The sequence below is a fragment of the Tupaia chinensis genome, unplaced genomic scaffold, assembly GCF_000334495.1.
Source record: "Tupaia chinensis unplaced genomic scaffold, TupChi_1.0 Scaffold000014_1, whole genome shotgun sequence".
NCBI lineage: Eukaryota > Metazoa > Chordata > Mammalia > Scandentia > Tupaiidae > Tupaia > Tupaia belangeri.
In genome coordinates this window covers 5,407,831-5,427,588 of record NW_006159444.1, presented here as the reverse complement: position 1 = coordinate 5,427,588, position 19,758 = coordinate 5,407,831, and the positions used below count along the sequence as shown (strand labels likewise).

The 19,758-nt window shown below is 45.0% G+C and overlaps 1 protein-coding gene across 1 annotated transcript in view; it reads left to right on the top strand.

Moving 5' to 3' along the window:
• Positions 1-3,144: 3,144 nt before the first annotated feature.
• AKAP12 (A-kinase anchoring protein 12) overlaps positions 3,145-19,758 on the top strand; it is a 28,980-nt gene continuing 12,366 nt past the window's right edge. Inside the window, exon 1 of the mRNA XM_006140014.3 lies at positions 3,145-3,324. Within this exon, the coding sequence (XP_006140076.1) occupies positions 3,300-3,324 (25 nt within the window). The 5' untranslated portion in view covers positions 3,145-3,299. The remainder of the gene's footprint in view (positions 3,325-19,758) is intronic.

Here is a 19,758-nt window from a genome sequence, read left to right as displayed (position 1 = left end):
CCTGAGGCCAGGGACAATATCTCATTGCACCCCAGGGTGTTTAGCATCACAAATTTTGAGCAAGAACATGGTAAATATTTGTTGAATGGACCATGCAGACTTTGGAAAACGCTTTTCTTCTATCAACTACCTGTTTATGATACGGTGAACATTCGCCTGTGATTTTTTCCTTCGGGTGGTGTACCATCCTCTAAAAGTTCAGATTTAATAGAAACTAACAGAGAATGAGGTGATAATTGAGGAAAGTTGCCTGCATTGTACAGGGACCCTCTGTCTGATCTTCACTCCTGCTTTCATCCTGATTGATGACCTTTCTTTGTAAATCCAGATGCACTGGGCCAGGCCCCCTGTCCTTGATTTCTCTTAGAGGAAGAGATCAAAAGCGAGCTATCTACCAAGAGGGTCAGCAACCTTCCACATGATCTATTGGTGTGCCCGGTGGTGTTAACAGCCTCTTTAAAAATATCACATGGCCAACTGAGGTTCGAGTCCCAGGCCTGGCTGCTTGCTTTCTCACTTTCCCTCTCTCTGTCTTTTTCTGGTGAGCATATATGCCACATAGCAAATTAAAAAAAAATAGTAATAAGCATAAATAAAATTGAATAAATATTTTTTTCTAAAAATATAGTATCAAATCAGGTGTGTAAGTGACTTCACTAAAATGTCCTAAACAAGAAAAAAATTTGCCAAAATTGAATAGTGATACATTTACCTTTCTGAATGCTGCTTTGGGTCTTAAACTGGTTAACTAGGAAGCAATTTTTTCCTATCCAGCTCAGTGCAATAGCTATTGCTTGCTCTATAATTAGAATTTGGACTTCTAGGGAATACTGTCACGCAAGGTCAGAATCAACGGGAATACCGCTAAGTTGAACATACATATGTCAGAGGTGGCACAGGATGGTAACTGTGTGCTGTCCCCAACAGCTGGTGCCGAGAGGTCTTGCAGAACTGAGCCTGCAGATTCCCGAGGTCATGCAGAGCTCTTGAGGCAACTCTGGGGAAGGGACTTGTTTGTGTCGCCCATAAACGCAACCTGAAGCATCCTCTTTGTCCTTTGTCTGAACAGCCCAGACTCTCCAAGACCTGGGCTGGCCAGGAGAGGTGGAGGGAGGAGAGGAATGGCCCTTTAGCTCTGTGGACTGCAGAGGAATCATCGGTACTAGCAGCATTTCACACACACCACACTGTAATTACCATTGAGCTGATCTGTGAATGAAACTTGAGGTTCCCCTACGGAAGGTAAAAGGTTAGGAAGCTACTCAGTGGCTTGGAGGACAAAACCCATGTGGACTAATGGCCAGGCTGGGTGTTTGCTGGAATCTAAAACGGAAGTCAGGCCCTTGGAGGGACTGGAGCTGATTTTTGTAACAAGGTCTGATTGTCAGCCAGGAAAACGCCTTAACTTTGTTCCTGCCCGGCCAGAATGTGGCGCATCCTGTCCCCTGGTGGCCAGAAGGACCAACTACCTCCATGCCCGCCAGCGCCCCTTGGTCGTGTTTGACTTTTCCCATCTCCTGCTCCCTTCCCGCCCTCCTTTTCTTGCTGTGCTCACTCGGATCCACTTGGGGCCCCTTACTCACACCCCCTCCTCCCTGCACCAAACAGTAATGAACAAGATTTTCCCCACCCAAAGAGAAGAGCAATAGCAAAACCTTTCTTTTGTTTGCTTAGGGAGCGATCTGAGGATAATGCTACCAGACAGGCAAGGGCGAAGTGATAAATAGGGAAACGGTGCAAAGAGAACAAACCCACCCTTCAGAAACGGGACATTTAAATAATAATTGTTAAATTTTTTTAAAAGTGTCAAAACAGAGATCACAGGACCAGTAGATGGTGTAATGACTGTGTCGCTGGACTCCCATGTAGTCGACTGCGGTTCAAGTCCCAGACCCAGTGGCTTAAACTCATGCCGGGTACGTGTGCGTGCGTGCCCAAGATCCCGAGAGGAGAATGGAGGAGGGATTGCAGTGGCCATTCCCCTCGCCTCCCTGGAGTCATTTCTCACTTTCTGTCTTTCTGTCTCTCTGGTGAACACACATGCCCTATAGCAAAAAATCTCTTAAAAAAAAAAAGATCATACCAACTTACTTATCGCTTGGATCTTTATATAGAATAAATCTGAAGCTTCAATGAAAAGGAATAGGTGAATTGTAGGGCTGCCTACAAGTTTCAGAGATTTGATGTGCAGTAGGTTCTGGAGGGCTTCTAAGTTGCACGTTTGTAGAGCTGAGATGTGGTGATGCCTTGGTACTGGAGCATAGCCTAGTGTGATGGAAAAGCTTAGCCGACTATTTTTTTAAAGACCTAATGCTTAGGCCGACAGGTGCATGGTGGTTAGGGGCGCTGGACTCCCATATGGCGGACCATGGTTCGGGTCCCAGACCTTCAGCTTGCTATCTCTCTCTCTCTGTCCCTCTCTGGTCAAATTAAAAAAATAAATAAATAAAGTTAAATAAAATAATTCCTTTTCTTTTTTTAAAGACCTAATGCTGAGGCATGTCTGCTTTCTAAAAACACCCTTGGTCAAGTGTTGAAGACACACAATTGGCCCTGTGACAGCCCTTGTCAGAGTTCAGGAACCAAGGACTGAGAGTTGCCAAACCCACCGATCAGTGCAAGATGTGTCTAAGAGGCCGATAATGAAAATACAAAATACCCTAGGTGCTGAAAAGGGAACGCTGTGCCGCACCTCATCCCCTTAAACTGAAGAATGCACAAACGCCCTGTTAACCATGGGAAGAGAACCGAACATCTGTGCGGGTATCTCCTTAAATCATTTGAAAGCGGAGGTACAGAAGCGAAGTCGGTGCCCACAATGTAGAGCCGGGTCAGATCAAACGCCGCCGCCTGGGCTGACTCCTCCTAGCAGCTCTAAGCCCTCGCTGGGCTCCCCACAGCCGGCTGACCTCAAGCAGCCACTAGCGACCCGCTGGGTTCGGGCCTTAGGACGCAGCACGTGACTCGCGGGTGGGGTGGTCCCGGCAGGTCCGGGAAGCGGAGCCCGCGAGGGAGGGGCCGGAGCTCCCTGGCGCCTGCTGGCTGCGGGCCGGTGGGTGGGTCGGGGTCCTCCTATAACAAGCCGCGAAGTGCCTCCGCGGCCGCTGTTGGCTGCTGCAGCTCCAAGAGTCCCTCTCGCTCTCCCTGGTGCCCCGAGGGTGGCTGGGCGCTGAGTTCTTTCTGATCTTACAAGGCTCCAGCGGGCGGACAGCGGGGAGGCTGAGGCTGCAGCCAGCTGCCCGCGGAGGGCAGGGGTCGGCCGCGCAGCTTCTGCCTGGAGGCCTGCTCTCAAGTCCGATATGCTGGGGACCATCACCATCACAGGTACGGTGCGGCCGGTCCTGCTCCTGCTCGGTTCTCCCTGGTGGCAGCCACCGAGCCAGAGGAGGGCTTGACCTGGCTAACGTGCTTTGGGGTGGGGGCCCCCAAGGCCAGCGGCTGGCCATCTGTGGGCACTCACTTACTCTCTCCGTGTGTTGGCTTTTTGATCGCAAGAGCATTCTGTTTGGTTCACCTAGAAACAAACCCACGTTTGCTTTTGTTTAAGCCGGAGTTAGTCTTTCGTGGCCGTGGCTGTGGGAGTCTGAATGATTTTGTCCTGTGGACCCTTCCCTTTGGGGAGGGGGCTTTCCGGAGGAACCGCATCCATGGCCGACTGAATAGAAACTTGTCACGTTTCCGTGAACCTGAAAATAGCTTGTGAAAGCCTAGTCGCTTGTGGTCATAAAGAAAAGAAACTCTTTTTTGAGAAATCGAGTGTCGCTTTGAGCTTTCAATTAAGGTATACTTGGCCGGTGAAGGGACCAACTTTTGGCTCTGGTTTTAGTGGTTTTAATAAAGCCGTAGTTCCCATGAAATTGGTGGCTGGCGGGCAACATCATTTAGACTGCGAATAGTAAAAAGCGTTTCTTAAGCTTGCTTTCTAGGAATCTGGCCGAGTCCGAAGTGTAACACCTACTGCCAAATGCGCGTCATACATGCAGCGTGCAGCCCCTCGAACTGGGCACTTAGGAAATCGTACTGTGGCCTGACTTTTTGGGGAGCAGCGTGTTTTTGATTCCTCTCTTTCTTTTCCCTTTCACCAAGAAAATGAAACTTTGTTTGCTAATTTAGATGTATAAAAACAGCTCATAAAAATCAGAGACCATCGCAGCCAATCTATGTGGTTTTGAAAAAGCACAGAATAGAATTACTAGGACTCAAAACTTTTCTCAGTAGAACTGCTCTTCAGAGCCTTGCCCTCCTATGGAATTTTAAATGAATGTGAAAGTTTAGCAAAACTAAAAATATCTCTCACTTCCTATAGATTAGCTTGTTTACTTTGTAATTTCCTTAAATTCCTTTTCTAAGCTGACCTTGCTAACTAGTCTCTTTTTACTACTTATTTAACGTGAAAACTTACATGATCTGAAAGCTATGGTGAGATAGATGGTATAAAATGAAAAAAAAAATACAGAATTCTGTTTTTTTTCTTATATCATTAATATTTTTGTGAATGAAATATGCAAATGCCCAGCTCTGACTAGAAACTGGGGGTGGGGCTTCTGAAATCCTAACGTTTTTTCTGGGTACTTTTGTGTACAGGATGATTTTTATTCACTATGTGATTGTAAAAGAAGGTGATTAAGGGTTAAATTTGGGCCAGTTGAGGGGGCTTTTAACAGTTGGCTCAGATAATCCCAATGGAATGGAATGATGAACGATTAGAAACAGTTGGAAGGAATAATTTTTAAGGCTAACATAAGACAGTGGATCTATTCCTTTCTGAGTTGTGCTTTTCCTACAATGTGGGTATGAAAGATAGAGTGAAATCTAACACCTTTTTCTGGTAGTAGGAAAATGCACAGAAAATCTTAACCTCCTCCTTTCCCCAAATTTAACAACAAATAAACATTTTGCAGTGAAAACTAAAAGGGAGTTTTAGTGACCTTTTTTTCCCTCTGCATATTATCCTAACTAGAAAGATTTATAATCATAGTCCTTAAATAGTTGGTCAGAATCTGAAAAGCAACCAGAGCTTTTATTTTGCTTTATTTTTGGAGGAATTTTTGCTATAGGGTGCATGTGCTTGCCAGAGAGACAGAGAGAGAGAGAGAGAGACAGTGGGAAATCACTCCCAAGGGGTAATGGCGCCACTGCAGTCCCTTTTCTGTTCTCCTCTCGGGATTTTGGGCATGCACGCCTATGCACCTGGCATGAGTTTTAAGCCATCTGGTCCAGGATTTGAACTGTGGTTGGCCATGTGGGAGTCCAGTGATATAACCACTACACCATCTGCTAATACCCAATGAGATCTTTTAAAATTGACAGTAAGAAGGGCCAACTGGTGGCATGGTGGTAAGGATGGCTGGACCCCAGGTGGCCAACAGTGTGGTTCGAATCTTGGACCTGGCTTGAAAAACACCCCAGGCGTGTGTGTGTGTGTGTGTGTGTGTGTGTGTGTGTGTGTGTTCATACCTAGAATTCCAACAGGAGGGAGAAGTGGAAGAAAAGGGATTATGGTGTAACCATGCCCCATGGGGAATGCTGTCTCACCTTCTCTTTCTCTCTGTCTCTCTTTGGTAGGCACGCACACCCCGAGGCAGAAAGATTTGAAAGATTGACAGTAAGGAATGTTTTTATACTAAAGATCTGTTAGACCTTTGGGCTTACTCATTTAAGTAATGTGGAGGAAAGTTACCTTGGTCTTCTTTAGTACTACGCTATTTCAGGAGGCCTGTGCTTACGTCTCACTGTTAGTTTACAGGAATGGTGGTATTTTGTGGGGACCACTGGGGAGTTCTCATTTCTGACCATTGTGAAAGCTGTCCCTTCACGTTAACTGTTACCTCCCCTCCTCCCACCGGCTTCAAAGCAGTCAGTGAAATGGGTGCTGCAGAATTTGAATTAATTTGCTTTCTCACATTCCAGACAATTGCCATTTCTGAGGCCTTTTTCCTTCATAGCTTGCTCACAATAACTCAGCTTAGAAACTAGAAGGGGCAGGTGGCCTAGTGGTTACGGGCACTGGACTCCCACATGGCTGGCTGCGGTTTGAGTCCCAGACCTGGTGGCTTGCTTTCTCACTTTCTCTCTCTCTCACTCTGTCCCTCTCTGATCAAATTTTAAAAATAATAAGTAGGTAAGTAAGTTAAGTTAAATAAAACCTTTAATAATAAAAAAAGAAACTAGAAATGAAGTGACTTCCCCACCCACTTATCAATGGCAGGCCAGCAAAAAAAAAAAAAAAAAAAAAAAACTTTAGGAATTAGAAAAATATCTCTCCTATTTTCTCTAACTCACACACATTATTGAGACATGACTGGATAACATTGATACTTTATAAACTGTAGAGTATCATGAGAAATTAGGACAACATTGTTCTTTATCTCAAAAGTGGGGAAGAATAACCAAGCATTCATGCTGGTTCTAAATAGATTATTTATAATGCATGCCCCCATGCAAATCATTCTGTAAGAAGGAAAAACAAAAATAAAAACAAAAACAAAAACCAGCCTGCACATAACTATTCAGATCTGTTAATGAGGCAGGTTAGTTGGCACAAACTTGTGGGAGAGCCAGCAGGTGGCATGGAGGTTAGGGTGGCTGGGTCGCACAGGCCAGCTCTGTGGCAGGAGTCCCAGACTGGGTGGCTTGAAAATCATGGGGCGGGGAACCAGCAGTTAGCATAATGGCTATGTCGCTGGACTCCCATGTAGTCGACCGCGGTTCGTGTCCCGGACCCGGTGGCTGGAAACTCACACCGGGCGCGTGTGCGTGCGTGCCCAAGATCCTGAGAGGAGAATGGAGGAGAAGGGATTGTGGCGTGACCATCTCCCCTGGGGGGTGATTTCTTGCTTTCTGTCTCTATGTCTCTCTCTGTCTGGCGAGCACACGCGCCCTATAGCGAAAACCTCTCAAAAAAAAAAAAATCATGCTGGGCGCATGTGCGTACATACCCAAAGTCCCAAGTGGAGAATGGAGGAGAAGGGATTGTGGCATCAACATTCCCAGTGTCTCTTAATCCTCTTTGTCTATTTCACATATCTGATTTTTATACTGAATTCTGGTGTATGTTCTTCAGATTTCAGATGGATCATCTACCAAATCAATTTTTCTTATTCTATTGTTTAACTCTTACCTATACTTTTAATACACATACAGGAGCAAAATACTCAGTACCACAATGTAATGTTATGCAAGATATTGACAAAGAAAAGGAGTTACATGTAATCCCTAACAGATTCTATAAAGCAGAATTCTCTACGTATGCTGATATTTAACATGTTTTGATCAGACCTTAGCCCTTACTGATGCCAACCTTGGAGAATCAGCATCTTATCTACCTTATTTTTAATCTATGAAGATTTTAAAAGGAACTGAAAATATAAAGCATAGCACAATTACTTCTTCTGTCTTTAAGTGAACTATAAAAAACTACATTTCTAAAATAATAAATACTTTCAAATTAATTGACAAAAATATAATTGTACATTTAAGTATAATAATATTTATAAATGATCTATTTCATGTGTATTTGGAAATACATTTTCTGGAAGATTAAAAAAAGTGGATTTAATATGCTTTCACGCTTGTCTACTTAAATCAGTATTTAATTTATTAGTGTTTATAACATGGAGTCTCTACTGTAACCCATAGTTGATGTTCTATTCACATCTGACAGTGAAGCAAATGAAACTCATTGTTTATACATCTCTAACTAAAAGAAGAGCCAATTTCAACTAGTATCTGTGATCTAAGCACAAAGTCTTTCTTAGATAGCGAATCTATAGTGTGTGTTGCAATTTTCCTTGCATCACAATCATCACATTTTAAATGAAAACCAAGGAGAGCATTTAATTCATAACTATTTTTATTTACTTATAACACACTTTCTTTTGTTACTTATTTTAGTAAAAGGTTCTTTATTATTTTGTTTTCATTACAATTTTTTTGTTTGTTTATAAACAATTTATCTGAGGCCAGTCAGTGGTGTGATGGTTAAAGAGACTGAATCCCACATGGCTGATTGTATGATTCAAGTACTGGACCCAGTGGCTTAAAAAACATGCTGAGTGCATGTGTGTGCATGCCCCAAATCCCAAGGGAATAGAAGAGATTACCAGTGTCCATCCCCTTGGAGAGTACTTTCTCACTTCCTCCCCACCTCATTTATTCTCTCTCTCTCTCTCTCTCTCTCTTTCTCTCTGTGGCAAGTGCACATGCCTTATAGAAAGTTTAAAAAATGAAAAGGAAATAATTTATCTATAAATTTAAACAAAGATATTCCTTTCAGCAACTATAATTGATGAAGTCTGTGAAGATTAGAGATAAAGAAAATGGCAGCATTTAGCTTGTAGATATTGAACTGTTATTTCAAGAACCTGACTTTAAGAGTATAAACTAGTTAATCCTAGGAATAATTCTTATTATATAACATTTAATGTTGTTTGCCCACATTTGGTTTTCAACCTAATTGATCAGAATTTTTTTTTCTAACACTCTTTTTTGACTAGAAATTCAATTTCTCTTTATTTTTGTAAGATACAGTATAACTGGAGCCAGCAGGTGACCTGGCAGTTAAGGTGCTGTATTTCCAAATGCTTCATTCATGGACCTCGTGGCTTGAAAGTCATGTGAAGCACATGATGTGGGTGTGGGCCCCAAATCCCAACAGGAGAAAGGATTGGATTATAGTGTCCATCCCCCTGGGGGATGATTTCTTACTTTCTCTCATTGTTTCTCTCTCTCTTTCTCTCTCTGTCTCTCCAGCAAGCGCACGTGCCCTATGGCAAGAAAATCTAAACATATATTACTGCCACCACCACCACAACAAAAAACAAACCCAGAAACAAACAAGCAACAACAACTGTGCAGGATATGAAACTGATACCTTCACAACGGCTAGTCATAACTGCTGCTCGCTGAGCGCCGATGCCATCACGTCCTAATTGGCACTTTCTGAAAATTCTCTTTTTCCTTGCAATAATCTTACAAAAAGTGCCTGTGTAGCCCTCTTTCTATCATGAAAGAACATGCCTCGTGGTTTGGCAATTTATCCAGGGCTTGACAACCAGGAAGAAGCATACTGCAGAGCACCCTGTGAGAAAAGCTGTCATTTGAGTATAAGATGCTGTTATTTGTCTAGTGATGCCCACATTTTTACATGCCTGCCCAGAAGTTGGGGGACTATAAAACTTGCTGTTACAGGCAGGCACTGGGCAGGCCCCTTTCACTGGGCAATGGTTAAACCCTATGCCACAGGGGCAATGATGGTTTGAATCCTGGTCCTTGGTGGCTTGAAAAACACGGCAGGTGCTTGTGCATTCGTGACCTGACAAAACGGGGGAAATGGAAGAAAGGGGATCGCACTCACCCATCGAAAGGTGCGCTCTCACTCTTTCTTTCCGGTCTTTGCACATACCCTCTGGTATTTAAAAAAAAAAAAGAAAAGCAGGGACAATGATGATGTCACCTGTGTGTGCCTCCATGGGGTTTTGCCGCTCTGAATCTGAATCTCAGTAAAGCGTCTCCACTTGGAGGTTTTGTGGTTAATGAGCTTTAGCGCAAGGGAAGTTGGGTGTGTAGGATATAAGGGGTGGATTTAGAATGCAGAGAATTCCTGGATGTTTTCCAGAACAATGCTACAAGTCTTAGGGGAAAGTTAACCAGTTCCAGATGTCACAGTAAGCCGCCTGAGCCTGGGGATGGAAAGTGCTGGTTATACTAAACCCCCAAAAACGAATGTTGTAGTCTTTGTAATATCGCACTTCTTCTCTGCCCAGAATGAAGGTGGTCGTGTCACTGAAGCCTGATAGCTAAGTTTGGATGAAAACATTCTGATATGTAATACAACATACTCCTTTACAGTTTTTTTTTTCCTCTTTTAAGCCTCTAAGTAAACAAGTTATGCTTTTATCCCTTAATCTGTACGTATTTGGAAGAGTGAGAAAAGAAAGGCGAGTGCATGGATTTTAGACACCCGCTGCATATTAGACTGTGGAGCTTGGGGCCGGGTATTCTGGTTAGAACAGGGCCCACTTCTCGGGCTTTACCCTGGCGGAGTCTTTGAGATCTTAAGGATAAGAGGGCAGCTTATGATTATTTGCATGAAGAAAATGCATATTTGCATAAATTCATCATAGATCTCTTGAGGTTGATCTTACGAATTGGAGTAACAGAACATTTGCCTAGAGATACACCGGCCTGTAGAAGCTAACGCTTCAATGCGAACTGCTTAACACTTCCTGCTAAAGTGAGACTCCCGTAGGTGAAATGGTTTCAAGTTTTGATTTCTTATTACATCACTAAAGACACAACTTTTCATGTGTTTTTACATTTATTTGACTTTGTCATTATCCGTAGATTTTTTTTTTCCAGCCCCATGGAAAGGATAGTTATAACTGTTTAAAGTATTAGATGCCACATAGGACATTGTTATTATCATTAAATATGTATTTTCCCTTTTCTCTACAACATAATAATTGAGGATTGTTTATACTCTTTTTTTTTTTATATAGTTTTTTGATATAGAGAACATGAGCTTACCAGGGAGAGACAGACAGAGACAGAGAGACAGAAAGTGAGAAATCACTCCTTCGGGGGATGGCCACGCCGCAATCCCTTCTCCTGCGTTCTCTTCTTGGGATTTTGTGCATGCACACACATGTGCCCAGTATGATTTTCAAGCTGCTGGGTCCAGGATGTGAACTGGGGAGTCAGCCATGTGGGATCCAGCACCCTAACTACCTCGTCACCTGCTGGCCCAGTTTATGCCATTATTTTTAAACTTCTTTCTTTTCTTAATTGCAAGAAAGGTATGTGCACTCACCTAAAAGAGAGAAGGGGTGGCAGAGACAGGAAGAGGAAAGAGAAAGAGAAAGTACCCCTCCCCACAATGGGGCATGGTCACGTCACAGCCCTTTCTCCTTCATTTCTGCTGTCGCAATTTTGGGCACACGGCACGTGCTTTCTTTGTTTTTTTCCAAGCCCCTGGGGCCAGGATGTACACTCACAGTTGGCTATGTGGCATCAGCCTGCCAGTGTGCCCTGTTCTATGGGGCAGTTCAAGGGTCATTTGCACTCTTACGTACCCAGGGAGAAGTAATCGCTCCAGGAAATACGTCTACTGGGAGTCTTCTCACTCCACATACTTTACTGAAGAAAGTCTTTTGTTTTTACCCATCATTCTAAGATCATCTTAGTTTTTTTTTTTTTTTTCTTTTTAGTTTTACTATAGGGTACGTGCATTTGCTAGAGAGAGAGAGAGAGAGAGGGAAAGTGAGACATCACCCCCCAGAGGAGATGGCTACCCTGCAATCCCTTCTCCTCTGTCCCCTTTTTGGGACTTCAGGCACATATGCACACATACCTGACATATTTTTCAGGCCAGTCGGTCTAGAACTTGAAAGGCATAGTCAACCATGTGGGACCCAGCTGCCTTAACCTCCGTACCACCTGCTGGCCTAGAAAAACTTTTTTTTTGTTTTGAGAGGTTTTTGCTATAGGGCGCGTGCGCTCGCCAGACAGAGAGAGACATAGAGACAGAAAGCGAGAAATCCCCCCCCAGGGGGAATGGTCACGCCGCAATCCCTTCTCCTCCATTCTCCTCTCGGGATCTTGGGCATGCACGCACACGCGCCTGGCGTGAGTTTTAAACCACCGGGTCCGGGACACGAACCGCGGTCGACTACGTGGGAGTTCAGCGACATAGCCATTACGCTAACTGCTGGTTCCCCTAGAAAAACTTTTGAAACGAAAAGCTTACCCCAAATCTTTGCAGTGATAAAACAATTTCAAGTTATCTTTCCTTCCTGAAGGTACAAAACACGGAGTTCCATCCATGCCTAGCCCATATCCTTACTGCGTCTTTTTTTTTTTTTTTTTTTAATATTTCAATAGTTGGGATTTGTTTTCTTTAGTTTATTTCTTACATGGGTGAGACAGAGATAGAGAGACAGGTACCCCGACAGAGTCTTGATACCATGATTCACCCCCAGCCTCCACCAGTCTCGGGTCATGGGCATACACACATGCCGGGCGCACTCAGGGAGGTCTTTGGACTTGAACCTAGAACTTTCCCATGTGGGTCAGCTTTGCATTTTACTGCTGTGCCCCTGTCCAGCCCCCAGTGACAGCATCATGTAATATCTGTACATGCTGGGGATTCCTTCTTCCAGGGCATATTCAGAAAATTAAGTAAATGGAAGCTCGTTCTACATCTTGCTTTTCAGTTTATTTGCTTGGTTTTGCTCTAGATTGCATGTGCTCGCTGGAAAGAGAGAAAGAGAGAGTGAGAAAGCACTCCCCAAGGGGATGTGCTGTAATCCCTTTTCCATCTCTCCTCGGGATTTTGGATATACATGTACGCACGTACGGTGTGTTTTTCATTTTAAAGAGGTTTTTGTCATAGGGCACATGTGCTCACTGGAGAGAGAGAGACCAAGACCAGTGAGAGGGAAAGTGAGAAGTCACCACTCAGGGGCTGGCCATGCCACAGTCCCTCCTCCTCCATTTTCCTTTTGGGATCTTGGACACACATGCACACGCACCTGGTGTGATTTTCAACCCACCAGATCCAGTACCTGAACTGGACAGTTGGCCATGTGAGATCAGCCACCTTAACTACCGTGCTACCTGGCTGGCTTCTATGTCATTTTAAAGATTTTTTCTTTCCCAATGAACGTTCCCAACACGTTGACACTTTGACATAAGCATACAGTTGGGGTCCCCACCAGAAAAAGGGAGTAGAAGTGTTGGTCCTCTGTGGTCATGTTCTTCTGAGATGCAAGACGTGGATGATATTGTTTCCACTAATGGATGACCTGGAAAACCCGCTTGCACCAAGCACATACCACACAGGACTGTGAGGTGGTGCAGATGGGTGCGTGGACCAGAGGAAGGATTGCACTTTTCCCCACACGTTTGTTTATCCACGGGGCAGTAGAGACCAGTGGTGGCAGGACAGGATGAAGATGAGGAGCTGCCAGCTCAGCCTCCTGGTGCATACCCTGCCCGCTCCCTCCTGCCACTTCCACCAGCTCCCATCCCTAGCAGGCGGAGGCATTGCCGATGGCCTAGCCGAGCACTGGCAACCCTGAATAAGTGAATAAACAAGCACGGTGCTTGGACTTGAGGGGTACGTGAGAAACCTGCTGTGCCACGGGCAATGTTCTTCCGAGGGTGGGATAATCAGTCTCGCAGGGGTGGTAACCGCACCTTGTGTGATAAAGGCCCACTCTAACACCAGCTGTTTCTTTTTTTTTTTTCTTAAAGAATTTTTTATTTAATTTTATTTATTCATTCTTCCTCCTTTTTAAAAATTTATTTATTTATTTATTTAGACCAGAAAGAGACAGAGAGAGAGAGAGAGAGAGAGAGAGAGAGAGAGAGAGTCAGAAAGCAAGCCGCTTGGTCTGGGGCGCAAACCATTGTTGCCCATGTGGGAGTGTCTAGCACCTTAACCACCACACCACCTGCTGGTCCCCTAAAACCAGTTGTTTCAGTGGAAGGACTTTCTCGGTGCCTAGAATGTTCATGATGATCAAGCCTTTTGATTTTCTTTTTCCTGTCCCACTGGACAAATCTAAAGCAGATAATTCTATAGGGTCGAAAGTGATTGTAGAGGAGGTTTAAACTCATACATTAAAACCTGGCCGGCCCCAGTAGCTTGGAAAACATGCTGGGTGCATGTGCGTGCATGCCTCAGATCCCAATAGGATGGAGAAGTGGAGGAAAGGAGACCACGTGTGACCATGCCTTCCATGGGTGTGGGCGTGCTTTCTCCCTCTCACGCGCTGTCTCTGGCAAGTGCATACAACCTCTAGCAAATAATTTAAAAAGAGTAAATTTAATCATGGAACGTTGGGGCCAAGTGGTGGCACAGTGGTAGAACACTATGCTCTGCGAGGCTGACCCACATGGGAAGGTTCCCAGTTCAAGTCCAGAGACCTCCCTGAGTGCGTGTACCTGTGTGCCCCTGTTCTTGGCCTTGCTGAGGCTGAGGTTGGATCGTGACCCTGTTGGAGGTTACATCTCTCTGACTCTGTGTGTTTCCGTCCATCTCTTGCTCATGGAAAAAAGAAAGAAACTTAAAAGTAGACTAGTTAGTAGAAGGTTATGACGAAGTGTACTGTGGATGGTTTCTGCCCTGAGTCTGAACAGGCGGGCATGGAGTCGCCAGAGGCTCTTATCCATCACCCTCACCTCCTGACCAAATCTACGAGTTTGGTCCTCTCTTCCCTGTCTGCTGCCCCATTTTTCAGGTGTTTTTAAAAATGCATTTAACAGGGACCAGCAGATGACCTAATGATTATGTTGTGTTGGACTCCCACATGAGTCCCGAACCCTGCGGCTTTAGATTCACGCCGGACACGTGTGCATGCATGTGTGCCCTAAATCTCAGGAGGGGAATGGAAGAGAAGGGATTGCAGCATGGCCATCCTCCCAAAGGGTTATTTCTTGCTTTCTGTCTCTGTCTCTGTCTCTCCAGGTGAGTGCACACTCCCTATAGCAAAAATCTATGTTAAAGAAAAAAATGTATGTACTCACTAAGCTGTGACCTCCTTCAGAATCAGCTTGCAAAACACACTTTGACAGGATTTTGCCAACCACAACTGGATGTGATGGTAACAGCCTCATCTGGGGATCCCAGCTCCAGCTAGATCCTGGGAAATGTGGGGTGATTTTGGTGTATCATGTACAGCTGTACTGGGAAAAATGGAGAAAGTGAGAAAGGGGTGAAGTTGAGGGGGGCAACACAGGAAGAAGGGCCACAGCCACATTTGACCCACAGTTGGCCCAAAATGGGGTAAAGGATCTGTAAATACAGAAAAAGAGAGAAGATAAGGGGAACTTGAAAGGCTTATGGAGAATGGAACTACTATATAAGTTCATTTTTGTGCAAATTTAAAAAAAAATGCATGCATAGATCTTTTTTCAATGGCCAGAGTGTGTACACACTTGCCAGATAGAAACGGGGTGGGAGAGCACTCCATAGTAGCTGTGGTCCTACCTCAGTCTCCTCTGTTTTTCTATCCCGTCAGGATTTGGGGGCACACACACACATAGACACACACACACACACACACACACACAGAGTGTACTTTTCAAGTTGCCAGGGCTGGGATTCGAACTGTGGTCAGCCATGTGGGGTCTGATTCCTTTAACCCCTAGGCTATGGGGTCAGCCTCATGCATAGATTTTTTGGTAACACACATTTTTCATGAATTTTTTGAAGACTGCCTCATATAGGGAGCTAACATGTCATGTTTGTGCCCCTTTTCCCCTTTTAAAATGTTCACGTTGGAATTCAAAGAGGTGAAAATGAATGCAATGTGACATTTCAGCCTTCTGGAATCTAAGATTGCAACTTAGTGGTGCACCACGGTAGTGCGGGTTGCAGGGCCCTGCTGTGTGCTGCAGGAGCATATGGGAAAGCCCACGAGCACACCAGAACCCTGGCTAGCTGAGGTCTGGGGGAGGATCCTGGCATGGCAAGACCCTGTGGAGGGTCCGTTTTCCTTCTCTTTCAGTAAATAAATAAGCTTTTAAAAAATGTCCACCTAAACTTTATGATTTTGGTGGATTTCTGCAGCATCTTCTTGTCCTGAAATCACCAGCCTCTGTTAGTGGAGCTGAAAGTTGTTCAATACTGCCCTCTTCTGTTCAAACACTCGCTTGGAGATTTGGACAATAACAATGTACATACACGTCAATGTTAGCGACAAAGCTTGATAGCGAAGACCGAACTTAAGTACATTGTCTAACAACAGGAGGACGTAAACCTAAGTTATGTGGCCATTATGTCACAGTCTTTCAGACTATTGAACAACTTATCCTGAAAAAAAAAAATAATGTAAAACGCTAACAGTGATTCTCTTGGGACATTGTCTTTATGGGTATCTCCTCTGATGTTTTGTCATTCAAAGTCTCCTATGATTTATATAGATTAGTTTTGGTGTTGGTTAAAAAAAATAGCTAAGAATAAGTAGTTTCATTCTGAAGATACAAAAATGTCATTTGGGTTTTCGTTTCAGTTCTATTATAGACAGCCAACGGATACTTCATCCTCCTAACTAGTCTTTGCAGAAGGAACTATAGTGACTCAGGTGACGGGTGAGGACACCACAACAGAGCTTTTGCCAGACTTTCCCAGGTTCCGTGCTAGTAAGTGGGACGGCTCAAACTTAAACACCAAGCTGTCTCCAGAACTTGTTTTTTAATCTTCGTTTCTCTTACACACACCCCCTTTTTGTTGAGTAGCTTTTCTATTGATTACATGGATACATTGATCAAACTTATGTATAAACACATGGGTAAACTGTATATTATGGGGACTGGCAGGTGGCATGGTGGTTAAGGATGCTGGCCTCCCACATGGCCAACTGTGGTTCGACTCCTGGACTGGGCGGCTTTCTCTCTCTCTCTCTCTCTCTATCCCTCTCTGGTCAAATTGAAATAAATGAATGAATAAATAAATAAAGTTAAATATATTTTTTAAATGTATATTATGGCCTAGAATGTGGAGAAAAGATCTAACATCTTCTAAAATCAGTAGGGACCATCATTTACTCTCCATTGTGTTTAATACTTTTATTAGTTATCTGTACTTGTTTATTCTTCCAATTGATTTTCTTTAAAATAAAAGCAGTACCTTTAAGTTTACAGAAAGTCGCGGTCAATAAAAACAGTACAGGGAACACCCATCTGTCCCTTACGCAGTTTCACTTTGTTAATATTTTACCTCATTTACTTTATCTTTTTTAAAAAGAGATTTTTGCTATAGGGTGTGTGCGCTCACGAGAGGGACAGAGAGAGACAGAGAGCTAGAAATCACCCCCAGGGGGAATGGCCACATTGCAATCCCTTCTCCTCCAGTCTCCTCTCGGGATTTTGGGCACATATGCACACACGCCCAGCACGAGTCCAGGACTCCAACCGCAGTTGACTATGTGGGAGGCCAGCGATAACCATTACACCATCTGCTGGACCCTAATTTATCATTATTCTTCAATTTGCTATATAGGATGCATGTGCTTGCCAGAGAAAGAGAAAGAGAGAGAGAGAGAGAGAGAGAGAGAGAGAGAGGGAAAGTGAGAAAGCAGTTACGCTGCAGGTCTTTCTCCATTTTTCTCTCCTTTTTGGGATTTGGAGCATGTGTGTATCCATGCCTGGCATGCTTTTGAGGCTGACCAGTCCAGAACTCAAACCATGCTAGGATCCAGCCACCTAAACCACCACACCACCGGCTGACTCTATTCTTTCTTTCTTCCTTCCTTTCTTTCTTTTTTTAAAGCATGACTATAACCATGACTAAACTGAGCTTTTTACACTGGAGTAGAATTTAAGTTAATGTCTTCATACAGCAGTTTTTTCATCCACATGTAGAGCACTGACATGTTGAAATACTTGTTCGTAAGTGGCACCTGGCAATTATAAAATGTCAGAATGATTTATGGTAAACAAGGATGTATGTGCTCTCAAAGGGTATGGAACTGACTTTGCTTTCAAAAAGATACTTTGTGTTTAGGGACCAGCAGTTAGCGTAGTAGCTATGTCGCTGGACTCCCATGTAGTCGACTGTGGTTCGATTCCTGGACCCAGTGGCTTAGGCTCATGCTGGGCACGTGGGCATGCGTGCCCAAGATCCCAAGAGGAGAATGGAGGAGAAGGGATTGCGGCGTGACCACCCCTCCGGGGGTGATTTCTCGCTTTCTGTCTCTCTGTCTCTCTCTGTCTGGCGCATGTGCCCTATAGTGAAAAAAAAGAAACCTCTCAAAAAAAAAAAAAAAGATACTTTGTGTTTTGTACCTATTTATCACATTAACTCTAAACACACCCTGGCCAGCCTTAGGCTCGCCAGCGATGCCACACACCTGTTGTGTCACATTGGCCCAGTCAACAGACCACTTTTAAAACAGACGTGATTTTTCAGAGCAGTGTCAGATTGACGGTAGAGCTGAGTGGAGAAGACAGTCCCACCTCCCCCTGCAGGCACACCTCCACTGTCAGCATCCTCCCTGGAGCGGCACATTCGTGACAGCAGATCCCCGTTGGCACGATATCATCACCCGAAGTCCACAGTTTCCGTGAGGGCCCACCATGGTGGTGTACATGCTGTGCATTTTGACAGACGATGACGTGCACCCGTTTTCATAGTGTAATACGGTTTGGCTTCACGGCCCTGAAAATCCCTAGTCATCCCTCTCTCCTCCCTAATCCCTGGCAACCACTTTTTTTTCTCTTCCATTTTTTAAAAGTTTGTTATAGGGCATGGGTGCTCAGTGGGGAGAGCAGTGAGAAAGCACCTCCCAGGCGGGATGCCCACACCACCTCCCTTGGAATCCTGGGCATGCCCACATAGGTGCTGGGCATGTTTTTCAAATCGCGGTCCAGGACTCAACCACCCAGTCCACGTTGTGGGATTCAGCCACTGTAACCACCACACCACTGGTGGCACCACCACCGACCTTTGTTGTCTGTTTTACTTTTTTTTTTTTTTTGCCATAGGTTGTGTGTGCTTGCCAGAGAGAGACAGAGAGAGAAAGAAATCACCCTCCAGGGTAGGTAGCCCGACCACAATCCTTCTCCAGTTTCCTGCTGGGATTTTGGGTATGGACATACATGCCTCCAGAGTGATTTTCTGGCTGCTGGGTCTGGGACTCGAACCATGGAACTGGCCATGTGGGATCCTTCGCCTTCACCACCACGCCACCAGCTGGCCCCGTCACCAGTCTTTGTACTGTCTCCATTGTTTTCCCTTTTCCAGATGTTATTACATAATGAGATCATACAGTAGGTAGCCTTTTCAGATTGGCTTTGTTCACTTGACAATACGCATTTACAGTCCCTCCTTGTCTTTCCTAGGCTTGATGGTTCTTTGTAGTGCTCAGTAATATTTCATCCTCTGCATCTACCGCCATCGATCCACTCACCTACTGAAGGACATCTCATTTGCTTCCAAATTTTGGCAATTATGAATAAAGCTGCTGTGACATCCACATGCAGTTTGTGTGTGTGTGCATGTGGACTTCAGCTTTCTACGACAGGCTGTTTGGCAGTTTCTCACAAAGCTAAACATACTCTTTTTTAACAAATGTTTCATTTCTTCCAGGAGAGAGAGACATGGAGAGAAACAGAGGCAGAGAAAGAGACAGGCACCCCCAGAGGGTCCTCATGACAATCCACTCCCAGCCTCTGCCAGCTGGGAATGTGGGCACCTGGGGAGGGGAGGGGCTGCTGGCAGCTGAGAGTATGTGTAGGGACCACGGGGCGGCCTGGTCCTGGTGTGATGCTCTGCAATGCCGGCCAGTGGGAAGGTCCTGGGTTTCCATCCAGGCCTCCCTCGCGCACAGCATTTGGGAAGCAGGTTTATTCCCTTGCAAACCAGGCAGAGGGCTGGGGTGAGCTCTACCTACAAGCCTGAAGATTCTGTGACCCTAAGTGGTGGCTGTTCAGCAGAGCACGCCCGAAGCCCTCAGCGCTTGTGCTGAACGCGCGAGATCGAGATCGTGCAGCTTGTACAGCCAGGCCAGACCCAGCGCAGGCTCCTGCGGTGCCCACCTGAGGGCGTGTCCTATAGGAAAAAGACACAGTTCAGGAAGCCTGTGGTCAGGGCTGGTTGATGTCTGAGAGTGGACTGTGGGGGTGATGTGCTGGCTATCTCGGCAGCTTTCCTAGGAGACTTGGAGGTGCAGGGTCCCACGCGGCAGCACCCTCTGTGACGTGCGCGGCGGCCCCCAGGGGGCGCCCTGATCAGCGGCAAGCCAGCGCCGCCGG